At 54.3% G+C, this 18608-nt stretch overlaps 1 protein-coding gene across 2 annotated transcripts in view; it reads left to right on the top strand.

Moving 5' to 3' along the window:
- Positions 1-3659: 3659 nt before the first annotated feature.
- Positions 3660-18608, top strand: part of GRK3 (G protein-coupled receptor kinase 3) — a 53173-nt gene continuing 38224 nt past the window's right edge. Inside the window, exons 1-3 of one of the 2 annotated variants that reach the window (XM_053279753.1) lie at positions 3660-4345; positions 12872-12948; positions 14313-14378. In XM_053279753.1, coding sequence (XP_053135728.1) covers positions 4233-4345; positions 12872-12948; positions 14313-14378 — 256 coding nt within the window. In that variant the 5' untranslated portion in view covers positions 3660-4232. The remainder of the gene's footprint in view (positions 4346-12871; positions 12949-14312; positions 14379-18608) is intronic. The other variant, XM_053279754.1, reaches the window with a different exon arrangement.

The raw sequence follows: 18608 nt of genomic DNA, 5'->3' as shown, positions 1-18608 counted from the left end.
AAAACCAGCCAAAGGTCTTTGCAGTCCTTGGATCCTCAAACTGGCTAACAAACACCTCGGAAATACTTCCCTTCCAAACTGCAAAATGCTTGTGAACTGGAATGTCTGGTGGCCTGTTTTATCCTTGTATTCAGCACTTTAAAACGGGTTACCGCTTTTCAACAGAAGTCCCCAAAGCAATTTAGATAGATATAAAAATAAATAAAATGGCTCCCCGTCCCCAACGGGCTCACAATCTAAAAAAGAAACACAAGACAGACACCAGCAATAGCCAAGGGATGCTGTGCTGGGGATGGATAGGGCCAGTTGCTCCCCCCGCTACATATGAAGAGAACCACCACTTCTAAAAGTCTTTGCTCAGTTAGCAGGGGATTAGCAGTTATGGGGAGGAGGTTGATCTGCTGCTCTCCCTCCTGCTTTATTTGGTATCTGCAGCATAACTTTGTCCCACTGCAAACTCGGCTTCTTCAAATGCAAATTGGAGAAAATGCAAATAGCCCATGTTCAGTGCCTACTCGTGCTTTTATTAATGATTATTTTCAGGGCTATTGCCTGATTAAACAAGTCTCAATTGATTAATTGAATTAGTTTTAATCTTTGCATCTGTTAAATTTGCACACAAAACCATTGTTTTGAAGGCTGGGGAAATCCAGCATTTTAGAAGGTGCATATTCTTGCCATATGTTTTTAATTTGTATTAAGAATAGCATGCATTTGTACTAAATATAGTTAAATATTTCTGGATGGAGGTCACACTTCCTCAGAAGGAACAGCTACGGTGTGCTTCTGTACATAAACCTCTCCCAGGTGTCCCAGGTTGAGGCAGTGGCCAGAAGTGCCTTTTATCAGCTTTGGCTGATAGTCCAGCTGCGTCCATTTCTTGAGAGAAATGACCTCAGAACAGTAGTACTTGACTACTGCAATGCGCTCTATGTGGGGCTGCCTTTGTACGTAGTTTGGAAACTACAGTTAGTCCAGAATGCTGCGGCCAGGTTGGTCTCTGGGTCATCTCAGAGAGACCATATCACTCCTATCTTAAAAGAGCTGCACTGGTTGCCGATAAGTTTCCGGGCAAAATACAAGGTGCTGGTTATACCCTATAAAGCCCTAAACAGCTTGGGGGCCCCCTGGGTATTGAAGAGGACGCCTTCTTTGCTTTGAACCACACTGCCCATTGAGGTCATCTGGAGGGGTCCGTCTGCAGTTGCCACTGGGGCTACTCAGGGACCGGCCTCCTCTATTGCTGCCCCGAGGCTTTGGAACCCACTTCCTGCTGAAATAAGAGCCTCCCCGTCTCTTACAACTTCTAAAAAGGCAGTCAAGATGCATTTGTTCCACCCAGGCGGTTAATTAGATACTGTTTAATAGTTTGATGATTTTTAATAGTTTTGATGTTGTCTTAAGTTTGAAATTGTTGTAATGTTTTAATCTTTTTACTTGTTTTTATTGTTTTGTTGTTAACTGCATAGATATTTGCATTTTGGGTGGTATACAATTATGTTAAATGAAAATAAATAAATAAATAAATAAATAAAAATTATTTATATCTGGCCTTTTTTGTTTCGAGGTGGTTAATCAATCAACCCCTTCCTGCCTGCCACCTGAAATTTCTACTGTGTATTATTTGTAATACAAATGCTTATAGAAATTTCAGGTGGGAGGCCGGAAAGGGGTTTTTAAAAAATAAAATGACCAAGGTTGCCACCCTAACCTGGGAAGCCTTTTCAGTGGAGTAATCACTGATGAAAGGCTGCAGTCCTAATCAGTCGTAATTTATTTTATTTTATTTTGACACATTTCTATACTGCCCCAAACTTACGTCTCTGGGCTGTTTACAATAAGATAAAAACAGAAAGTAAAATGTTAGAAACTAAAACAAGAAGTTTAAAACACGACAATTTAAATTTTTTAAAACATTAGGAACATAGGAAGCTGCCATATACTGAGTCGGTCTATCTAGCTCAGTATTGTCTTCACAGACTGGCAGCAGCTTCTCCAAGGTTGCAGGCAGGAATCTCTCTCAGCCCTATCTTAAAAAACAATAAACTTTTTTTTTTTTAAAGAGGAGCAGCAGCAGGGCGAGGCGGCTCTTTCTTCTGCTGTCAGTTGTTCCCCGGTCAAGGGCTGCAGTTTCTCCTCCTCCTGTCCGCGCCAACCCAGGTTTTTTCTAAACAAGACCGGTCGCTTCGCTTTAACTTGAGGTGCAAGGAAGGAAACGCAGCGAGGAGGGAGCAGCAGCAGCAGCAAAAAGCAGTCCCAGAAAAAGGGAGCCCGCCCCCCCAGATCTCCTGGGCACACGCGCCTGTGTGTTTGCAGGGTTGCTAATCTGGATCAGTGATGGCAAGCATATGCACGGCCTTTATTCCGGATTAAGGCGTCCCGGGAGGGGGGCAGCGACTGAGCCCTGCCAGCCCGAGGCTGCTGCTGCTGCTGCTGCTGGAGTCTGCCCGCCCCGCAGCCGCCCATTCCGGAGCAGCAGCTCCGCTTCTTGCCGCAACCCGGCAATCCAGCGCCACAGTTTGGCGGGCGCCGCCGCTTCCTCCCCCTCCTCCTCCTCCTCCTCCGGGCCGGGCCAGGCAAGGCGGTCGCTTCGGCGCCCCGAGGAGCTGCTCCGTTCCGCGCCGGCGGCAGCAGCAGCAGCACCAGCAGCGAGGAGGCGTCCAGTCGGCCGCCGGGAGGCTGCGTTGGGGCGCCTGCACCGGACTGGAGGCGATGCAAGCCGCCGCCGCAGCAAAACGGATCCGGATCCGGAGCAACGGCCGGAGGGGGAGGCTGGCCAGCCCTTCCTAGGAGAGAGAGCCTCCTTTCTTCCCCCAGCCTGGGCAGCCGATCGCGGGGCCGAGGAGGAGGAGGAGGAGGAGAGCTGCCTCGCGGGGCGGCGGCTGCCCCTTCCCTCCCACGACCCTTTTTATTTTTTATTTTTTGGCACTGGCCGCCGACTCCTGATCGCGCCCGCCTCTCTCTCTTGAACTGCGACCCCCACCCCGCGCGCCCCGTCTCCCCCCACGGCAGTGCTCGGATGGGCTGGCGCTGTGTGTGATGTTCGCCATGCGCCCCCCAGCCGCCCCCCGCGCCGGCTCTGCCCTCCTGCCCCTGCAGAGGGAGGGCGGGGAGGGGAAGGGGGGTGCCGGGAGCCGCGGGGCGGCCGGTGCGTGGTAAAGGCCCGTGGTGGGGGCGGGGGGGGGGGCGCCTGACTGTGCTGCCCCCCGGAGATGCTTTGCAGGCGCGCAATGGGGCAGCCGCAGTAGCAGCCGGGGCGCCTCTGCTTTGGGGGCTGACTGCGAGAGCCCCTCGTAGCCTCCCTGGCCGGGAGGGGGGGGGATGGCCCCCCAGGACTAGCGACCCCACGAGGGGCCACCCCAGATCCTCAAGGGGGGCCAGCAGGCCAGACCCGGAGGGCGGGGCATCCCTTGATTGACGCACTGATTGATTGTTAAATTTATATACCGGCTTAGCGCATCCCAGGCTTTAAATTGTGGGAATTAATAGAGGGGCATTTTTGGGGGGGTGGGGCCATTTAGGGGTAGTGGGATTAGTGGGGGGCTGGAGGCGAGGCAGGGGCCACTTCGTTAAGACTTTGCAAGGGGGAGGAGAAGCCTTTCTGTGGGGGGAAGGGGGCCGGCACCTAGAAGGGGGGGGGGGTCAGAAGGAGAGGAAGGTGTGTGTGTGTGTGTGTGTGTGTGTGTGTGTGTGTGTGCCATTTATAGGGTCCAGACTGTGGGAGGGGGTGCAGGTTGTGTGGGGAGGGGGAGTCCTACTCCCGGGACAGGGAGAGGGTCCCGGAGGAGAAGGGCCTTTTGGCTCTATTGCGGGGAAGCAAGGAAGGACGGACAGGCTCCCTCAGTTGAGGCTGTGTGTGTGTGTGTGTTGTGTGTGTGTGTGTGTCTGTGAATGAGCAGGCGCCCCCTCCCCAATTTCCCTGCCTCAGGTTTTGTGAGGGCAGTCGGGCCGAGGTGACGCCAGGCGGTCCAGCTAGGCCAAGCCAGAGTCCGGCGGAGTCCGGCCTAGGTCAGGCCCCGGCTGGTCCACCCAGGCCGGAGTGAGGCCAGAGGCCACGGGGCCAAGGAGAGGCCACGGCCAAGGCCAAGCCCAAAGCCCCCCGTCGAGAGAAGGAGACAGAGGCCCCGAGGCGGCCGAAGGGGGCCCCGCCAAGCCAGTCGGGCCCAGGCCGGAGGGCGCGAGGAGAGTCCGGCCAAGCGGGGGAGAGCCGCGGCCTGGAGGAGGGGGCCAAGATGGCGGACCTGGAGGCGGTGCTGGCCGACGTGAGCTACCTCATGGCCATGGAGAAGAGCAAGAGTTCCCCGGCGGCCCGGGCCAGCAAGAAGATCGCCCTCCCCGAGCCCAGGTGAGGAAGGGCGCGGGAGGGCGCAGGGTGCGCCCGCAGGAGGACCTGGCCCCTGAACCGGGAGGGAGGGAGGGCCGCCCAGAAGCACCCCGGGCGGACCCCACTCTGCGAACCCCTCTCACACCTGGGCCAGGCAGGAATGGCTCCTTCCTCCACCCCCCGTCCAATTATGAGCCCCCCCCGACTCTTTCCTCCTGACGAAATCCACCCAGGGCAGATGGTCTCTTTGGGGCACCCCCACATAACATTGTGGGTCGCTGTATTGGCCCACAAGAGAGAAATGCAGACCCACACCACCCCCCAGCAAAGGGTCTGCCCTGCCAGCTGCATACGGCCAGATGGGGTCTTTGCAGTCCCCCCCCCCCCCAACCCCATCTTGTCTTTAAGCTGTATGTGGCTGGCGAGCGCTTAGGGGACCCCCCCGTCCCTCTTAAGTGCTCGTGTGGCTCTGCTGGATCGCTGGGAGATCAATTGTGCCCTCCTTTGCCCTGTTATGATCATTCGAGATATACATATCAGGCGCTATAAAAATATGATAAACAAATCATCATTCTCTGGATTACGCCCCAGTCAGCATCTGGGTCCAGTCGCGCAGTGGCTCCGGGGTCCTCCGAAGGCAGGCACAGATAAGCAAACGCCGCCACCACGACCAAGGGCACCAGGCATGTCGGACGCTGCTCTCTTGCTAGCCCAGCGTGTGGGCCGAAGGAGTTGTGAAGACGCAGCTCTGCTCCTTCAAGCAGGTTTCCAAAGCTGCAGCCTCTCCTCCTCCTCTCCCCCCCCCCAGCTCTCTTCCTGCCCCCAAAGTCAGTACAAACAGTTGCGACTCTCCCTTCCAAATATTTATAAATTCCTCCAGTGGGGATTTGCATCTCCCTCCTCCCCACGGCCTGCGACCAGCATTGTTGAGGCAGTGCCTCCCTCCCTGTGTGCGTCCACACCTCCTCCCGCCTTGCCCCACGGTGGGTCACCCTGTGGTGGTCTGGTTCCTTGCTCTGCTCCGACGGTCCTTTCCATTCCTCTCTTTGTAGGGTTCTGTCCAGTCTCCCCATTGCCCCTCATTCCCATTATTAAATAATAATAATAATAATAATTAATAATTAATAATTAATATAACAACAGCAGCAACATTGATAATAAAATTCTGGCATCCCAGGTCCTTGGGAAGGACTCAATGTCTGGATAAAACAAACCAGTCAATAGCACCTAACTGTGTAAACAAAAATAATAATGATAATTCCCATTGAGCGTGAGCTACCTGCTAGCACAGGGGTGGTGGGCACAGGAACATGCAAAGCTGCCGTATACTGAGTCAGACCCTCGGTCCATCTAGCTTAGTATTGTCTTCACAAGCTGGCAGCAGCTACTCCAAGGTTGCAGGCAGGAATCTCTCTCAGCCCTCTCTGGGAGATGCTGCCAGGGAGGGAACTTGGGACCTTCTGCTCTTCCAGTCTGAGTGGCGGCTCCATCCCCTAAGGGGGACATCTTACAGTGTTCACATGTAGCCTCCCATCCAAATGCAAACCAGGGTGGGCCCTGTTTAGCAAAGGGGGTAAGTCAGGCCTGTTCAACTTTACCCCACCCCCCCAGCTGTTTTTGGACTCCAACTCCCATAATCCCCAGCCACAGTGGCCAAGAGCCCGGGGTTATGGGAGTTGTAGGCCAGCATCGGCAGGAGGGCCGCAGGCCTGGGGTAACTCATGCTTGGCTTTCCTCCTGGGAGATGCCCATCCCTCTGCTCACACCCCAGCCTCTCCCAATAAGAACCGATCTGTTCCTGCCCCTGTGCCGTCTGCATGGCCCTCTGTCCCTCTTGGCTTCTGCTTCTCAAAGGATGCCCATCGAAAACTCTTCCCTGCCCGCTGTTCGTACATCCAAAGAACCATGGGGTGGCTGTGGAAGACGCAACCCTAGGCCATTCTGAGAGCACTGCGGGGGAAAGGAAGCCTGCCTTGGCGTGCCTCAGATGGCCCAAACCCCGCCAGGGCAGAGCCCTACGCGCCCGCCATCTTGATAGGCCAGGCTTCTGCCACGTGGTTGCTAAGTGTGCGGCCACTTCTGTGGTCCTCTGGCCCTTGGGCGTCTTGGTTCTCCGTTCCCTGCGGCCCCGTCCGCAGCCTCTCCAGCTGTTTGGGGGCAAAGCCAGCTCCGTGGAGACTTCTCTTCCTGGGGCATTAGGATTGCAGCGTTTCTCCCAGTGAAGATACCAAAATAAAAAAATATTATTATTTTTTAAAGAAGGAAGTGTGAACTACAGACAGGAGCCGAACCTTTTCCGGTTAAACTGCAAGGAGGAAGCATTAGAAGGACATCTTACCCTCTGTGGGGAATTCCATATTTTTTTCCTGGGGTGTCTCCTTGGCTATATCTTTAGCCAGGGTGCTAAACCAGCAAGACTTGTGCTTCAGTCACAGATGCCTTCCCTTCCCGGAGACCTCTCAGGTCCTCACCATTCTGCATTCTCTGATTAACATCCTATTTAGTTCCCCCTGTGTTTTTCTGCGATGATGGGTGGGTGCAGAAAAGGTGAAAAGGCTGTTTCCTTTTTAGGAAATTTTAAGATACACCCGTATTTTAAATTCGTTTGTTTGTTTGATTGATTGATTAAGTGCTGTCAAGTTGGTGTTGACTTGAAGCGACCACATAGATAGATTTTCTCCAGGATGATCTGTTTTCAACTTGGCCTTTGAAGTCTCTCAGTGGTGCATACATTGCTGTCGTCATCGAGTCCATCCACTTTGCTGTTGGTCGTCCTCTCTTTCTCTTTCTCTTTTCTTTTTGGAGAGGGTCAAATGTCATGTATTGTCGTGATGAATGGATTTTGTGCTCCTGTGTTAAACATATACATACCTAGGAACATAGGAAGCTGCCATCTACTGAGTCAGACCATTGGTCTATCAAGCTCAGTATTGTCTGCACAGACTGGCAGCGGCTTCTCTAAGGTTGCACTCAGGAGTCTCTCTCAGCCCTATCTTGGAGATGCTCCCCGGGAGGGAACTTGAAACCTAGATGCTCTTCCCAGAGTGGCTCCATTCCCTGACTGAGGGGAATCTCTTCCAGTGCTCACACTTCTAGTCTCCCATTCATATGCAGCCAGGGCAGACCCTGAGTAGCTAAGAGGACAAGCCATGCTTGCTACCACACGACCAGCTCTGGGATGTAGCTAGAGATGGGAAATCTTTTTTTTCTGGGGTGGGCAGTGTAGGAATTGCGCCAGAAAAACTGCACATGGCTTTTTGTGGGCCCTGGAGTGTGTGCCTTCTCCACTTGGCTGTTGGTGGATGTGTTGGTTGAAGTCCTTCCATGCTGTTAGCACGGGAGACTGAATTGACCAGTTAGCGGCTCCCTTAGCGGGCACAGGTATTTCTCAAATCCTAGACAGGCTGAGCCTCGGCTGCTGCATGAGCAGAATGCCAACACTGCCGGCTGGCAAGATTGTTGGAGGGATACAGAGCTTGCCTGCTCAGAGAGAGAGAGAGAGAGAGAACGAGAACTGTGCTGATGCAATAATCCTAGACTGAGATCTGGGCAGGGGGAGAAAAACACCCCTGCGTTTCTGCCAGGGCAAAGAGTGCAATCTGGATCAGCTACCGGGCAATTTCGACTGGGGCCTGAGCTAGTGAGGGGGGCACTGTTTTTATTCTCCTTGTTGTTGGATAAAATGGGTAGCAAGGGGGGAAAGTGTCCTCGGACCGCCAGAAGGGTTTTCTGAGTCTCTTCTCTGACATTCAGAGCAGAATGGCAATTGCTGGTGGGAAACGTAGTGGATCAGCAGCATTCAGAGGACGCTGGCACGAGTGGAGGAAGGAGTCCGTCCTCCAGGTGTTGTGGTCAGAACCGGGGTCTGGCCTGGCCTGTAAACGCAGCAGTGGGGAACGGCGGGGAAACATGAGCATTCTTGCACTTCAGGAAGGTTTCCTCTTGAGCCACTGTGGAGCGACTAGGGGCATGCCACACACCTGCACGGCTTTCACCCCTCCCCTCCGCTGCCCCTATCCCACGAAACCCAGGATGCATTTAGACATGACTCTCTTGCTCAGACGTCCACAGTGAAAACTAAACAGACTTTGCGATGCAGGCAGGCTGGGCTGTTCCTGGGCTTAAAAGCAGTGACTGTGGGCTCTGCTAATTAGATTGCAGGGGGTAATTAACCCTTGCCCTGGGGAATAGCGGGGGGCTCAGGTGTCCCCAAACCTGCAGAGACAGTGTCAAAAATGAAGAATTGCTAAGCAGAGTCGGCCCTGGTTGCATTTGAATGGGAGACTACATGTGTGAGTGCTGTAAGATATTCCCCTCAGGGGATGGAGCTGCTCTGGGAAGAGCATCTAGGTTCCAGATTCCTTCCCTGGCAGCATCTCCAAGAGAGAGATTCTTGCCTGCAAGCTTGGAGAAGCTGCTGCCAGTCTGTGCAGACAATACTGAGCTAGATAGACCAATGGTCTGACTCAGTACAAGGCAGCTTCCTATGTTTCTGTCTTATGATCAGAGTTCCAAAGCAGCAAAGATCAGAGGTGTTCACCCATTTAATGACTCACAACCCTGCGAAGTACGTTAGGAAGAGAGAAAGCAACTGGGCTGGGGTCAATGGGACTCGTGACCAAAGCGGGATTTGAACTTGGGTCTCCTTGGTTCGAGCCTCTTGCTCTATCCCAGGGCCTCTCAAGCTTGAGTTCCCAGTTGTTGCTGGACTACAACGCCCATCATGTCCTGCCACGGGGTTGTAGTCTCAATAACATCTGGGGAACCCCAGCTGCAGAAGCCCGGCTCCATCCCAAACGCCCCACTGGCTCTTGAGGGGAGGTGGCAATCGCCTCTCTTGGGAAACAGGGCCTGGATTTTGCTGCCCAGAAGACGTTTCGCGCCTGGCTTTCCGTCGACACGGAGGGTGCTGTAAATTTGGCAGCTGTTTATCTGGAGCAGGTGCCCGATGTCTTGCGGCAAGGCGGCGTTCCGCTGACATTATCTCTGGCGGAGAAATATTGCCAGTCACGTTGGCTTGTCGGCCGGCGGAAGCCTCAGCACCTGTTGCCAGCCACCTCTCCCTGAGGCAGGAGGGGTCCTCCGTGTGGCCAGGGAGCAGGCGGCGGGAGGGGGCCCTGCCCGTTTCAGGCGGGCATGGCTGGATGGTGAGCTCGATAATGGGCAGACCGGCGAGCCGGGTCTCTCTCTTGCAGGAGGATGACAGCTTCTTTATTGGCCAAGGTGGCTGGAGCCGTGGAGGTTGGTGTTGAGGGTCTTTGCATTGCAGTTAGGAACAGAGGAAGCTGCCTTCTACTGAGTCAGACCCTTGGTCTCTCCAGCTCAGGATTGCCTGCTCTGACTAGCAGCAACTCTCCAAAGTTCACGGCAGGAGTCTTTCCCAGCCCTACCTGGAGATGCTGCCAGGGAGGGAACCGGGGATCCGTTCTTCAGTGGAAGAGCATCTGCATGCTTCAATACCTGCCAGCATCTCCCAGGTAGGGCTGGGAGAAACTCCTGCCTGGTACCTTGGGGAGTTTCGAAGCCGCTGCCAGTCAGGGTTGGGCGGCCTTTCGATCTCTTCCGTTGTGTGGTTATCTGGCTTAGTTGACTGGCAACTCAGTCCGACTTCTCACACACCTGGGAGCGGGTCTCACCAAGGGGATGGGACCAGCAGTGGAGGCAGTTGCTCGCCTGGTTACCTGTGGCGAGTCGGGAGGTCCTCCAAGTGAGTTGCAGCTCAGCTTCTTTTGCGAGGAGGAGAAGAGCTGGTTCTTCTTCCCGCCTGGATCTTGGTGTGCTGTGAATGGCTAGTTCAGGGGTGCCTAGGCAAACCAGTGGGTGGAAGTGGCCGAGGGCCAGTAGCTTGCTTGCCAGGCTGGGTGGAGCCATGCACTGCCCTCCCTCGAGGCCTGCGGTACCCAACCCGGGTGTGCTGCAGCAAGGCGTGGGGAGAGCCCCAGTGCTGCGTTGAGCAGAAGGGCAGAGAGTCTGCAGTGGCTCACGCTTGGGGATGGAGGCTCAGGAGCTGTGCGTGCTCCCAATACTTGACCGTGGGTTCGATACAAGCCGGGTTGGAGGCGGGGATCATGCTTGGCTGTCAAGCTGCAGCTGGGTGAGAGGGTTTCCCCTCCTCACGTGTTCCGAGGCTGGGGATGGAATCTAGGCCAGGCGGGCTTGTTCTCCCCAGCGGGGGCTGCCAGACGAGCAACACACGGCCCAATATCGGGAGCGCGCCCACGACTCCTCGTTCCAGGCAGACCTTTTGGGGTGCGATCCGGAGAGCAGCGGGGTTTGAGTTCTCTCCCGTGGGGCCTCGGACCCTGGCTGGTCCTTGCCTCACAGGGCTGAGGAGGAAAACCGGGTTCTGTAGGGAAGGTCTTTCCGGGGCACCCGAATGCCCTGCCCCCCTCCTTGGCAGGTCTGCCCTGGTGCTTTCGACTCCTTTTCCTCAGCGGTGCCCCCCACCCCCCACCCCCCAGCCTTGGTGGAGCTGATCTGCAAACTACCTACACGGATGACTAACCAGGCACATAATTGCACAGCTAGGATGGAGCAGGGTGCAGAGCGAGCGGTGACGGTTCTCCGCGCGAGCAGGCGGTGAGGCCGCGTCCCCAGGAGGGAGAAGCTCCTCTCCGCGTCTTGGCTTCGGAGTCCCCTCGGTCTCCGAGTCACGCCGCCATCGCAGAAGATGGCAGAGCCCGATTCCAGGCCGCCCTGGCTCTCCTGCTGGCTTCTGCGGGAGGCGGGAGATCAAGCCTTCCCAAGCTGGTGATAATCTGCAGTTGCGTCTTGTAATTGGGAAAACGGGAGGACTCAAAAAGTCCGTCCTGCGAATGGGGGGGAGGGAGGGAGGGAGGGATGGCGGGGCGTTTTCTGAGCACACATGCTCAGTGCACATAAATGACGCACGGCCGAGATGAGCCATGCTGCCGGTGCAAGGCAAGGCATTCTCTCCGCAGTTAGCGTCGGGACACACGGGAGAGGCTGAGTAAGCCGGGCAGAGAGGAGTTTGTGCATGCAGAGCCCTGGGTGGCACGCAGAAGGTTCAGTCCCTGGCAGCATCTCCCACTAGGCCTGGGAAAGACCTATCAGGAACCCCAAAGAACTGCTGCCAGTCAGGGTGGACCAGGGCTGCAGCACTTCAGCCCTCCTGCAGATACTGGGCTACAGATTCCACAGTCCCTGACGACAGACCACTGTGCCTGGGAATGATGGGAGCTGTAGTCCAAAGACAGCCAGTGGGCCGAAGTGGTGCAGCCCTGGTGGGAGACAGGACAGAGCTGGATGGACCAGGGGTCTGACCTGGGTGCTTTCCAGACTCGCTGCTCAACAGCAGCAAAACGCCTCCGTTCAGGCAAGTCGCATTTGGAACGTAAGCAGCAGGGGGAGCCATCTCGCGGAAACAAACTACCCGAAAAAACCAGCAAATTCTGTACGCCATATAGACGAGGTCCTAGCTCTATATCACAGCAATTAAATTCGAGACAAGGCATTGGCAGTGTGAACGGCACCCTGCTGTCCGCGTAGGGAATGCGGTGGCATGACGCAGGAAGTGTGGAAGCCCACTTCCGAGAGACATCCTGACCCTGTTGTAGGGTCTAGTCTGGAAAGCACCCTGGTCTGAGGCCACTTCTTACTCCGGCCATGCAGCCGAAACCTTCCAGTACAGCCCTTTGCTTCTGCCTTGGCTGTGAACGGCAGCTGCTCACATCACATATCTGAGGGACATGGAGACCATCATTTCGTTCCCACCCACGTTTCTTCCAAGGAACCCCCAGCGGCATCCCCAGGGCTCCTCGGGGCTCTCCCTGCCAGCCGCTAGGCAGACCGAAATGCTCTTTCCTGCGCCTTCGAACCCTGCCCAGGAAGGAAAGGGGTGCATTACTGGGGGGTGGAGATCTAGCCCCCACCCCACCCCAGCCCCCGGTCCTTGGCAACACCCGCCACTGAGAATTGAATTTGTTCCCTCCAACTTGAATCCTGCTTCTTGGTGGTGCTGGGATGTCACAAAACAATTCCATGTATATTTGGGTGGTTTACAACCAATGCAATTAAAACAGCAGTTAAAAACATTCATAAAACAAATTCCCATAAAAAATCTCCTTAAAAGCTTGGGTGAACACGTGTGTCTTGGGAGTCTTTGTAAAAGCTGCCAGAGGTAGGGAGGCCTTTATTTTGGCAGGGAACACATCCCAAAGCCTTGGGGCGGCAACAGAGAAGGCCCCTCCCTGACTAGCCACCAGAAGAGTTGGTGGCAACTGCAGAAGGACCGCCAAGAGTATCTCCGTAGGCGGCGGGGTTCATAACAAAGGTGTTCTCTTCTACCTGCACGCACGCACCAAAACTGAACTCCAAGAGAGAGCCTCTGCTCCCCTTGCAAACCCGGACCGAGCATCTACCAGGGTGACGATGGAGGGGCCTTGCAGGGGTGTGGAGCTGTCGTTTTGCCTTGGGCTGTGCACGTGCATGGGTCTCTCGCTCCCTGACTGTAGATTGCCTCCCTTCCCATTTGTGTTGAGCAAGAGGCAGCGAGGAGTAATCTCTTTGCAATTATTTCTCTTTCAGTATCCGCAGCGTGATGCAGAAGTACTTGGAGGAAAGAGGGGAATTAACCTTTGACAAGATTTTCAGTCAGAAGATTGGTGAGTTGTGTGACTCAAATCGCCACCGTCAAAAGTTGTGTTGATTCCCTTGGCATTGTTGATAGAACTGCGCGGCATAGACGAATGAATCCTTAGCTGTTGCTGCCTGGGGTGCAGTGGTTTTTTCCCCCTGAATGAAAATTGGAGGCAAACAGCATGGCTCTTCAAAAGGTGTTTGAGAGAGTGTGTGTGTGTGTGTGTGTGTGTGTGTGTGTGTGTTTTGGAGATGGTGGGGAAGAAGAGCTTCTTGGATCCCCACTCCCAGCTCAGAGTACTGGATGTGTCCAGTGTGATGGCTTGGTTGTTCAAGATGTGATGGCTTCGTTGTTCTCCCCCGCATACAGTTTAGAAAGCAGTGGCATAAATGAGCACAGGGTGGTGTCAGAAGGCTGTGAGGGATGGTTCCGTTTTACATCAAGTGAGAGTTTAACACAAGCTCAGCAGTGTGAGATATTGTGACTGCAGGTGCTCTGTCAAGGGAGGGAGAACTGGCACATCGCAGGGTGTGTGTGTGTGTGTGTGTGTGTGTGTGTGTGTGTGTGTAGAGGTGTCCTCTCTCGTCCAGCACTTGCTCTTTGAACAACGTCTGGCCGGATGTTTTGGAGGGAGGGATACAAGCAGGCCAAGATGGACTGTGGCTCTCGCTTTCCAGTAGGTTGTAGGGCTAATATCCTTCACCTCCAGGTTCTTTCTCGAGACCTCTTTCTGCTCGTGGTTGTCAGAACATCTGGCCTTCTGGAAAGCACTCCAAGTTGCTCCTAGGTGTGTAGTTCCTCAAGCAGGCCAGCTGGTGCCCGAATGCGGCTGTGGCGTGGAGACCAAAGCCGCAACTGTCTAAATGAGATTGCTGGTATTTCTCTCTCGCTTCCTTTTCCGAACCTTCGTGCCTTGGGAGTTGGGGGACTTGAGGGCATCTTGACACCACCAACAACTTAAATGAGCATAGCAGTCATTTCTGTAGAGAACCAGCCGTATGACCATCTAGCCTTCATTTAGCCCAGAGCTGCTCAACTTCGGTCTTCCTGCAGATGTTGGCCTACAACTCCCATAATCTCTGGCTATTGGCCTCTGTGGCTGGGGATCATGAGAGTTGTAGTCCAGAAACAACTGGGGGGGGCCCTAATTTGAGCAGGCCTGATTTAGCCAATTGGTGAACCAAAATACGATGGGGGGGAGGAGGGGAGACTGCTGAAATCAAGGTAAATGACATTGACAGCATCCCCTAAGCTAGTGACCTGATCACAAAAGAGAGATGATTAGCCTGGCAGGATTTATTCCTGCCTGATCTGTTCTAGCTCCTAATTGCTGCATTGTTATCCAGACTGCTTTATTATAATGAGTTTTGATCTCTTCCCTGGTCTCAGAGAGTCAGAATGACCAGCCTCTTGGTTCCTGGATGGCCATGTGTCGTTTCCGAACAGAAAAGCAAGGTATCAAACAATGCTCAGCTCCCCCAGTTCCCAGGGCTTGTGGGTGGAAGCCAGGGCAGTCAGACAAGTCTAGAACTGACAGAAGTGTGCCGTGTAGATCTATCCTCCTGAGTCCAGTTTAAGTAAAGAGATGGCCCCGAAACGTTGGCCGAGGGGGTTTCCAGGCCGAGGGGTTCAGAATATTCCCTCTTGGTCTCTCTCCTCTTCAGTGTGCTCAGTGTCCAGGCTTTAAATGGTGATAGCGTCTTGCCACCGTTTCTGGTATTGTTGTTTGGAGCGTACCTGGCAACTTCGGCAGAGCAGATTGTGTTTGGTACGCAGAGCGTTGTCATGAGTATTTCTGTCCCCCCCCCTCCCTCGCCCCCAGCAGGAATGGCTCCACCAAACATTTTCACTCCACACTGGCTTGTTTGAGTGCCAAACGTGTTGCTTGGAAGGACAAGCCCACAGCGCCTTGGCGACGCGAAACCCTTGCCGGTGTGTCGGTCTCCCCGACGCATCTCTCCTGAATAATCAATGCATTGTTGCCTAGCACTGGGCCCCCCTCCACCCCGCCCTCCACACAGGCGCTGAATAGAAAGCCGTTCAAGCTTCGGCAGCCCAGAAGAGGCCTCGGCCAGCCTGGGGAGCCGCGCTCCGGTCGTCCTGGTTGACCTTGCATCTTCACCGCCTTTTGTCTGGTGGAATCTGTTCCCAAGCCGTTCGCTTTGCCTTTGGGAGCCAAAAGTCAATTGAGTGCCTTCAAGCTGAAGTGGCTTTGAAGAGGGAGAAACGGAGCACGGTGGATTCTTGTAAGCCCGATCCGGAATGCATGTCGCCCTGGCTGTGCATCCGCCCACCGGACCTGCTCAAGGGGGCGCGCCAGAAGACAGGCCCCTTTGCAGTCTCCCCAGTGAAGGGATCAGAGGCTCCTTGGGCACGTAGGAAGCTGCCTTCTGCCGATCAGACCCTCGGTCGATCTAGCAATGCTTGGCCGGTCCAAGACCTTTTGGGGTTGGAGAATCCAAACGGACCCCTCCCTGCCATGCTAATTAATATGGGGGAATTCCTCTGTGAGAACCTCACTGAAGTGAAAGGGAGCTGGGGCAGGCGCAGGAGAGCTTCCTAGTGAATTGGGGCCCTGTTTGCTTCCCCTCCTGCCGCCCTTAATGCTGTCCCCAAATGGGTCTTCTCTCCTTGCCTGGGAGGAGAATCCCTGGCTAAATAACACCAGAAGCGGGAGGCTGTTTAGGCAGCCGGCGGATAGTGTATTTATCCGAAACCCTATTTTTATCGGCCATTAAGCGGCTGCTCCTTTTGTCCAGCACGAGCTGCTTCCTCTGGAGGAGGCCGGGCTCCGCTGGGGGAAGTGTCATCCGCGTCCTGCCTGGAGTCAATGAACTACCTTTGACTCGTTTTGCTCTTTTCTGCATCCTGTTTGTTTCAGGGTGAGCCGGATGATGGGGGCTTCTAGGGTCCCCCCACTCCTGCCTGTTCTTATCTCTACGACTGAAGCACAGGGCCTACACAGCAAGCAGGGATTTCATAGCGATCTAAAACCAGGCAGCCCCCGCAAGGGGAGTTGCCTTTGAAGCACTGGGCAGGAATGGCCTTGCTGTTACTGTTCACCAAATCAGCATGAAGTGCTTGGTCTTTCTAATCGAGGCTTCCTGTAAGCCGGCCAAGGTGGGGCAGTGGAAGGAGCATTGGAGTGGGCTGACACAGGCTTAAGTCTGTGCTTGGCTAGGAAGCACCAGTGTGGTAGGGTTGTGCACAGAACTGGAAAATCGGGTTTGGTTTGAGTAGAACCGGACTCGAACCGAACTGAGTATGGTCCGGTTCTGTGCTTACTAGAGCCAGGCCCGGTCCGGCTCGAGTCTGAACTGGTTCGGGCCGGGCTCAGAGGGGAGGGGAAACTAACCCTAACCCCTCCCCTGAAAAATAATGGCAGACTTACCACCATTGCAGGGTGTGTGTGTCCCCTGAGGTCTTCCCTCCCCCCCCCCCCGGATCTCAAACTGCCCTTTTTGGGCCGGGCTTCTGTGTGTTGGGTCAAATGCAACCAGGGCAGACCCTGCTCAGCAAAGGAGTAAATTCATCATACTTGCTACCACAAGACCAAGCCACCTAATGGCACAGCGGGAAATGCCAGAGGTTGCGGGTTCGAATCCCTGCTGGTGTGTTTGCCAGACTATGGGAAACACCTCTATCGGGCAGCAACGATACAGGAAGGTGCCGAAAGGCATCAGCTCATACGGCGTGGGAGGTGGCCATGGGAAACCCCTCCTGTATACTACCAAAGACAACCACAGGGCTCTGTGCTCGCCATGAGTCGACACCGACTCGATGTGCAGCCTTGGGGAGTTAGTCCTTGGCGTCGGTGTGCCGCCATGTTGGGTTTGGAGACCTTGCCTTTGGGAACCTGCTTTCTCCAGAACAGTACTGAGGGGGCCCTGGCAAATGGCTTATTCTGGACAACCTACCTGAAAGGGTAGTTTGATGACGATGATTCAGTGGAGGAGGTGCCTCTTCGTCCCGGAGGGAGGCATAAATAAATGAGTGTTTGAGGAAGACGTCCAAGGAAATGAAATAGAAGCTGACCTTTCCATTGGCTGCGCCTTCCCCAGTGGAAGCGTTTCCGCCTGCTGATTCAGCGGTGCCCTCCTACGGGCTTCTGTTCCTGCTGGCAGATCCCTGCTGATCTGGCACCTCTCCAGGGACTGGATTTCTGGGGGATTAATCTGCTTCTTGTTGGGTTTGCACCACGTTCTTTAGATCAAGCCAGGGAGGGTGCCTTGTCAGCCTGATCTCCTGCCGCAAATGTGCAGCCTCCCTCGAGGTGTGAGCTGTGGAAGGGGAGCTGGTCGGGCTTCGTCGGCCCTTCCCAATTTGGAGCGGGTCTCCTCTTTGCAAGGCGATTGCTCCCTCCGCTGTGTGCCCACTAGGATTGGGGCCTGCCTGCTCCTTAACATCCCCCTTCTCCAGTAATGGCAGTCTCGGGAAAGGAGCAAAACCAGGAGGTTTGTGAAACCACAGGCCGGCTCCTGTGTGTGGTGGTGACAGGAGGGAGGCTGTGTTCAGTTTGGTGGGCTACGGGCTGTGCAGCCAGGCCTGGCACAGGGGTGCCATCCATGCATCCCGCTAGCTGAGCGAAGAGGCACCTTTTTAAAGAGGTGGTTCTCTTTACTGAGCAGGGGGAGAGCAACTGGCCCTATCCAACCCCAGCACAACATCCCTCCAGTGGCTGTTGCTGGTGTCTATCTTATGTTTCTTTTTAGATTGTGAGCCCTTTGGGGACAGGGAGCTATATATCTGTCTATCTATCTATCTATCTATCTATCTATCTATCTATCTATCTATCTATGTAAACCACTTTGGGAACTTGGGTTGAAAAGCGGTATATAAAGATTCATCATATATTCATATGCAGTTTGGATGCATTCAAACCATGTGCCCAGTCTCTTGTGGTGTCTCTACTTGGGAAATTTAGGGCGACGCAGTAGCGAAATGACCTGATTAGCAAGTCAGAAGTTGCTGGTTCGAATCCCCGCTGGTATCTTTTCCCCAGACTGTGGGAAACACCTCTATCGGGCAGCAGCGATATAGGAAGATGCTGAAAGGCACCATTCATTCATTCATTCATTCATCACATTTATGTACCGCCCAAACTTTCGTCTCTGAATCATCATCTCATCCTGCGTGGGAGATGGCCATGGTCAACCCCTCCTGTATTCTACCAAAGACAACCACAGGGCTCTGAGGTCGCCAGGAGTCAACACCGACTCGATGGCACACTTTACTTGATCTTGCAAATAACACCCGAGCAGACATTGGCAGAGTGAGGCGTCATGTTTGTGTGTGCTTGCAAAGCCAGTTCTTTAAACACAATGGGTTTTTATGATGATGCATCCAATTGTTGCTTAGATTTTTGCATGCGCTGATCGTGGTGTGTGTGTGTGTGTGCGCGCGCGCACGCTCACAAGGAGGGGCTGAGGATAAACTGATCTTTGCCACATCTATTCTGGTTCCAATAGCCTGATGGGATTGTGGCAGTTTGGCTCTTTCAGACTCCCGCTGCTTGCAAAAAAGTCAACAAGGTTGTGTTTTCAGCTGCCATGGACGGATCTATCAAGGCGTCTAGAGTTCCTGGAAATTATGAAGCCGTCATTAAAATAGTTTACATTGTGGGTGTGCTGACTTGAAAGCAGCCGTCTGGAGCTTTCTGAATGCTGACGTTCTCATTTTTAAAGG

Source organism: Hemicordylus capensis, chromosome 15 (assembly GCF_027244095.1).
Source record: "Hemicordylus capensis ecotype Gifberg chromosome 15, rHemCap1.1.pri, whole genome shotgun sequence".
Lineage (NCBI taxonomy): Eukaryota > Metazoa > Chordata > Lepidosauria > Squamata > Cordylidae > Hemicordylus > Hemicordylus capensis.
This window is presented reverse-complemented; position numbering and strand designations above follow the sequence as displayed.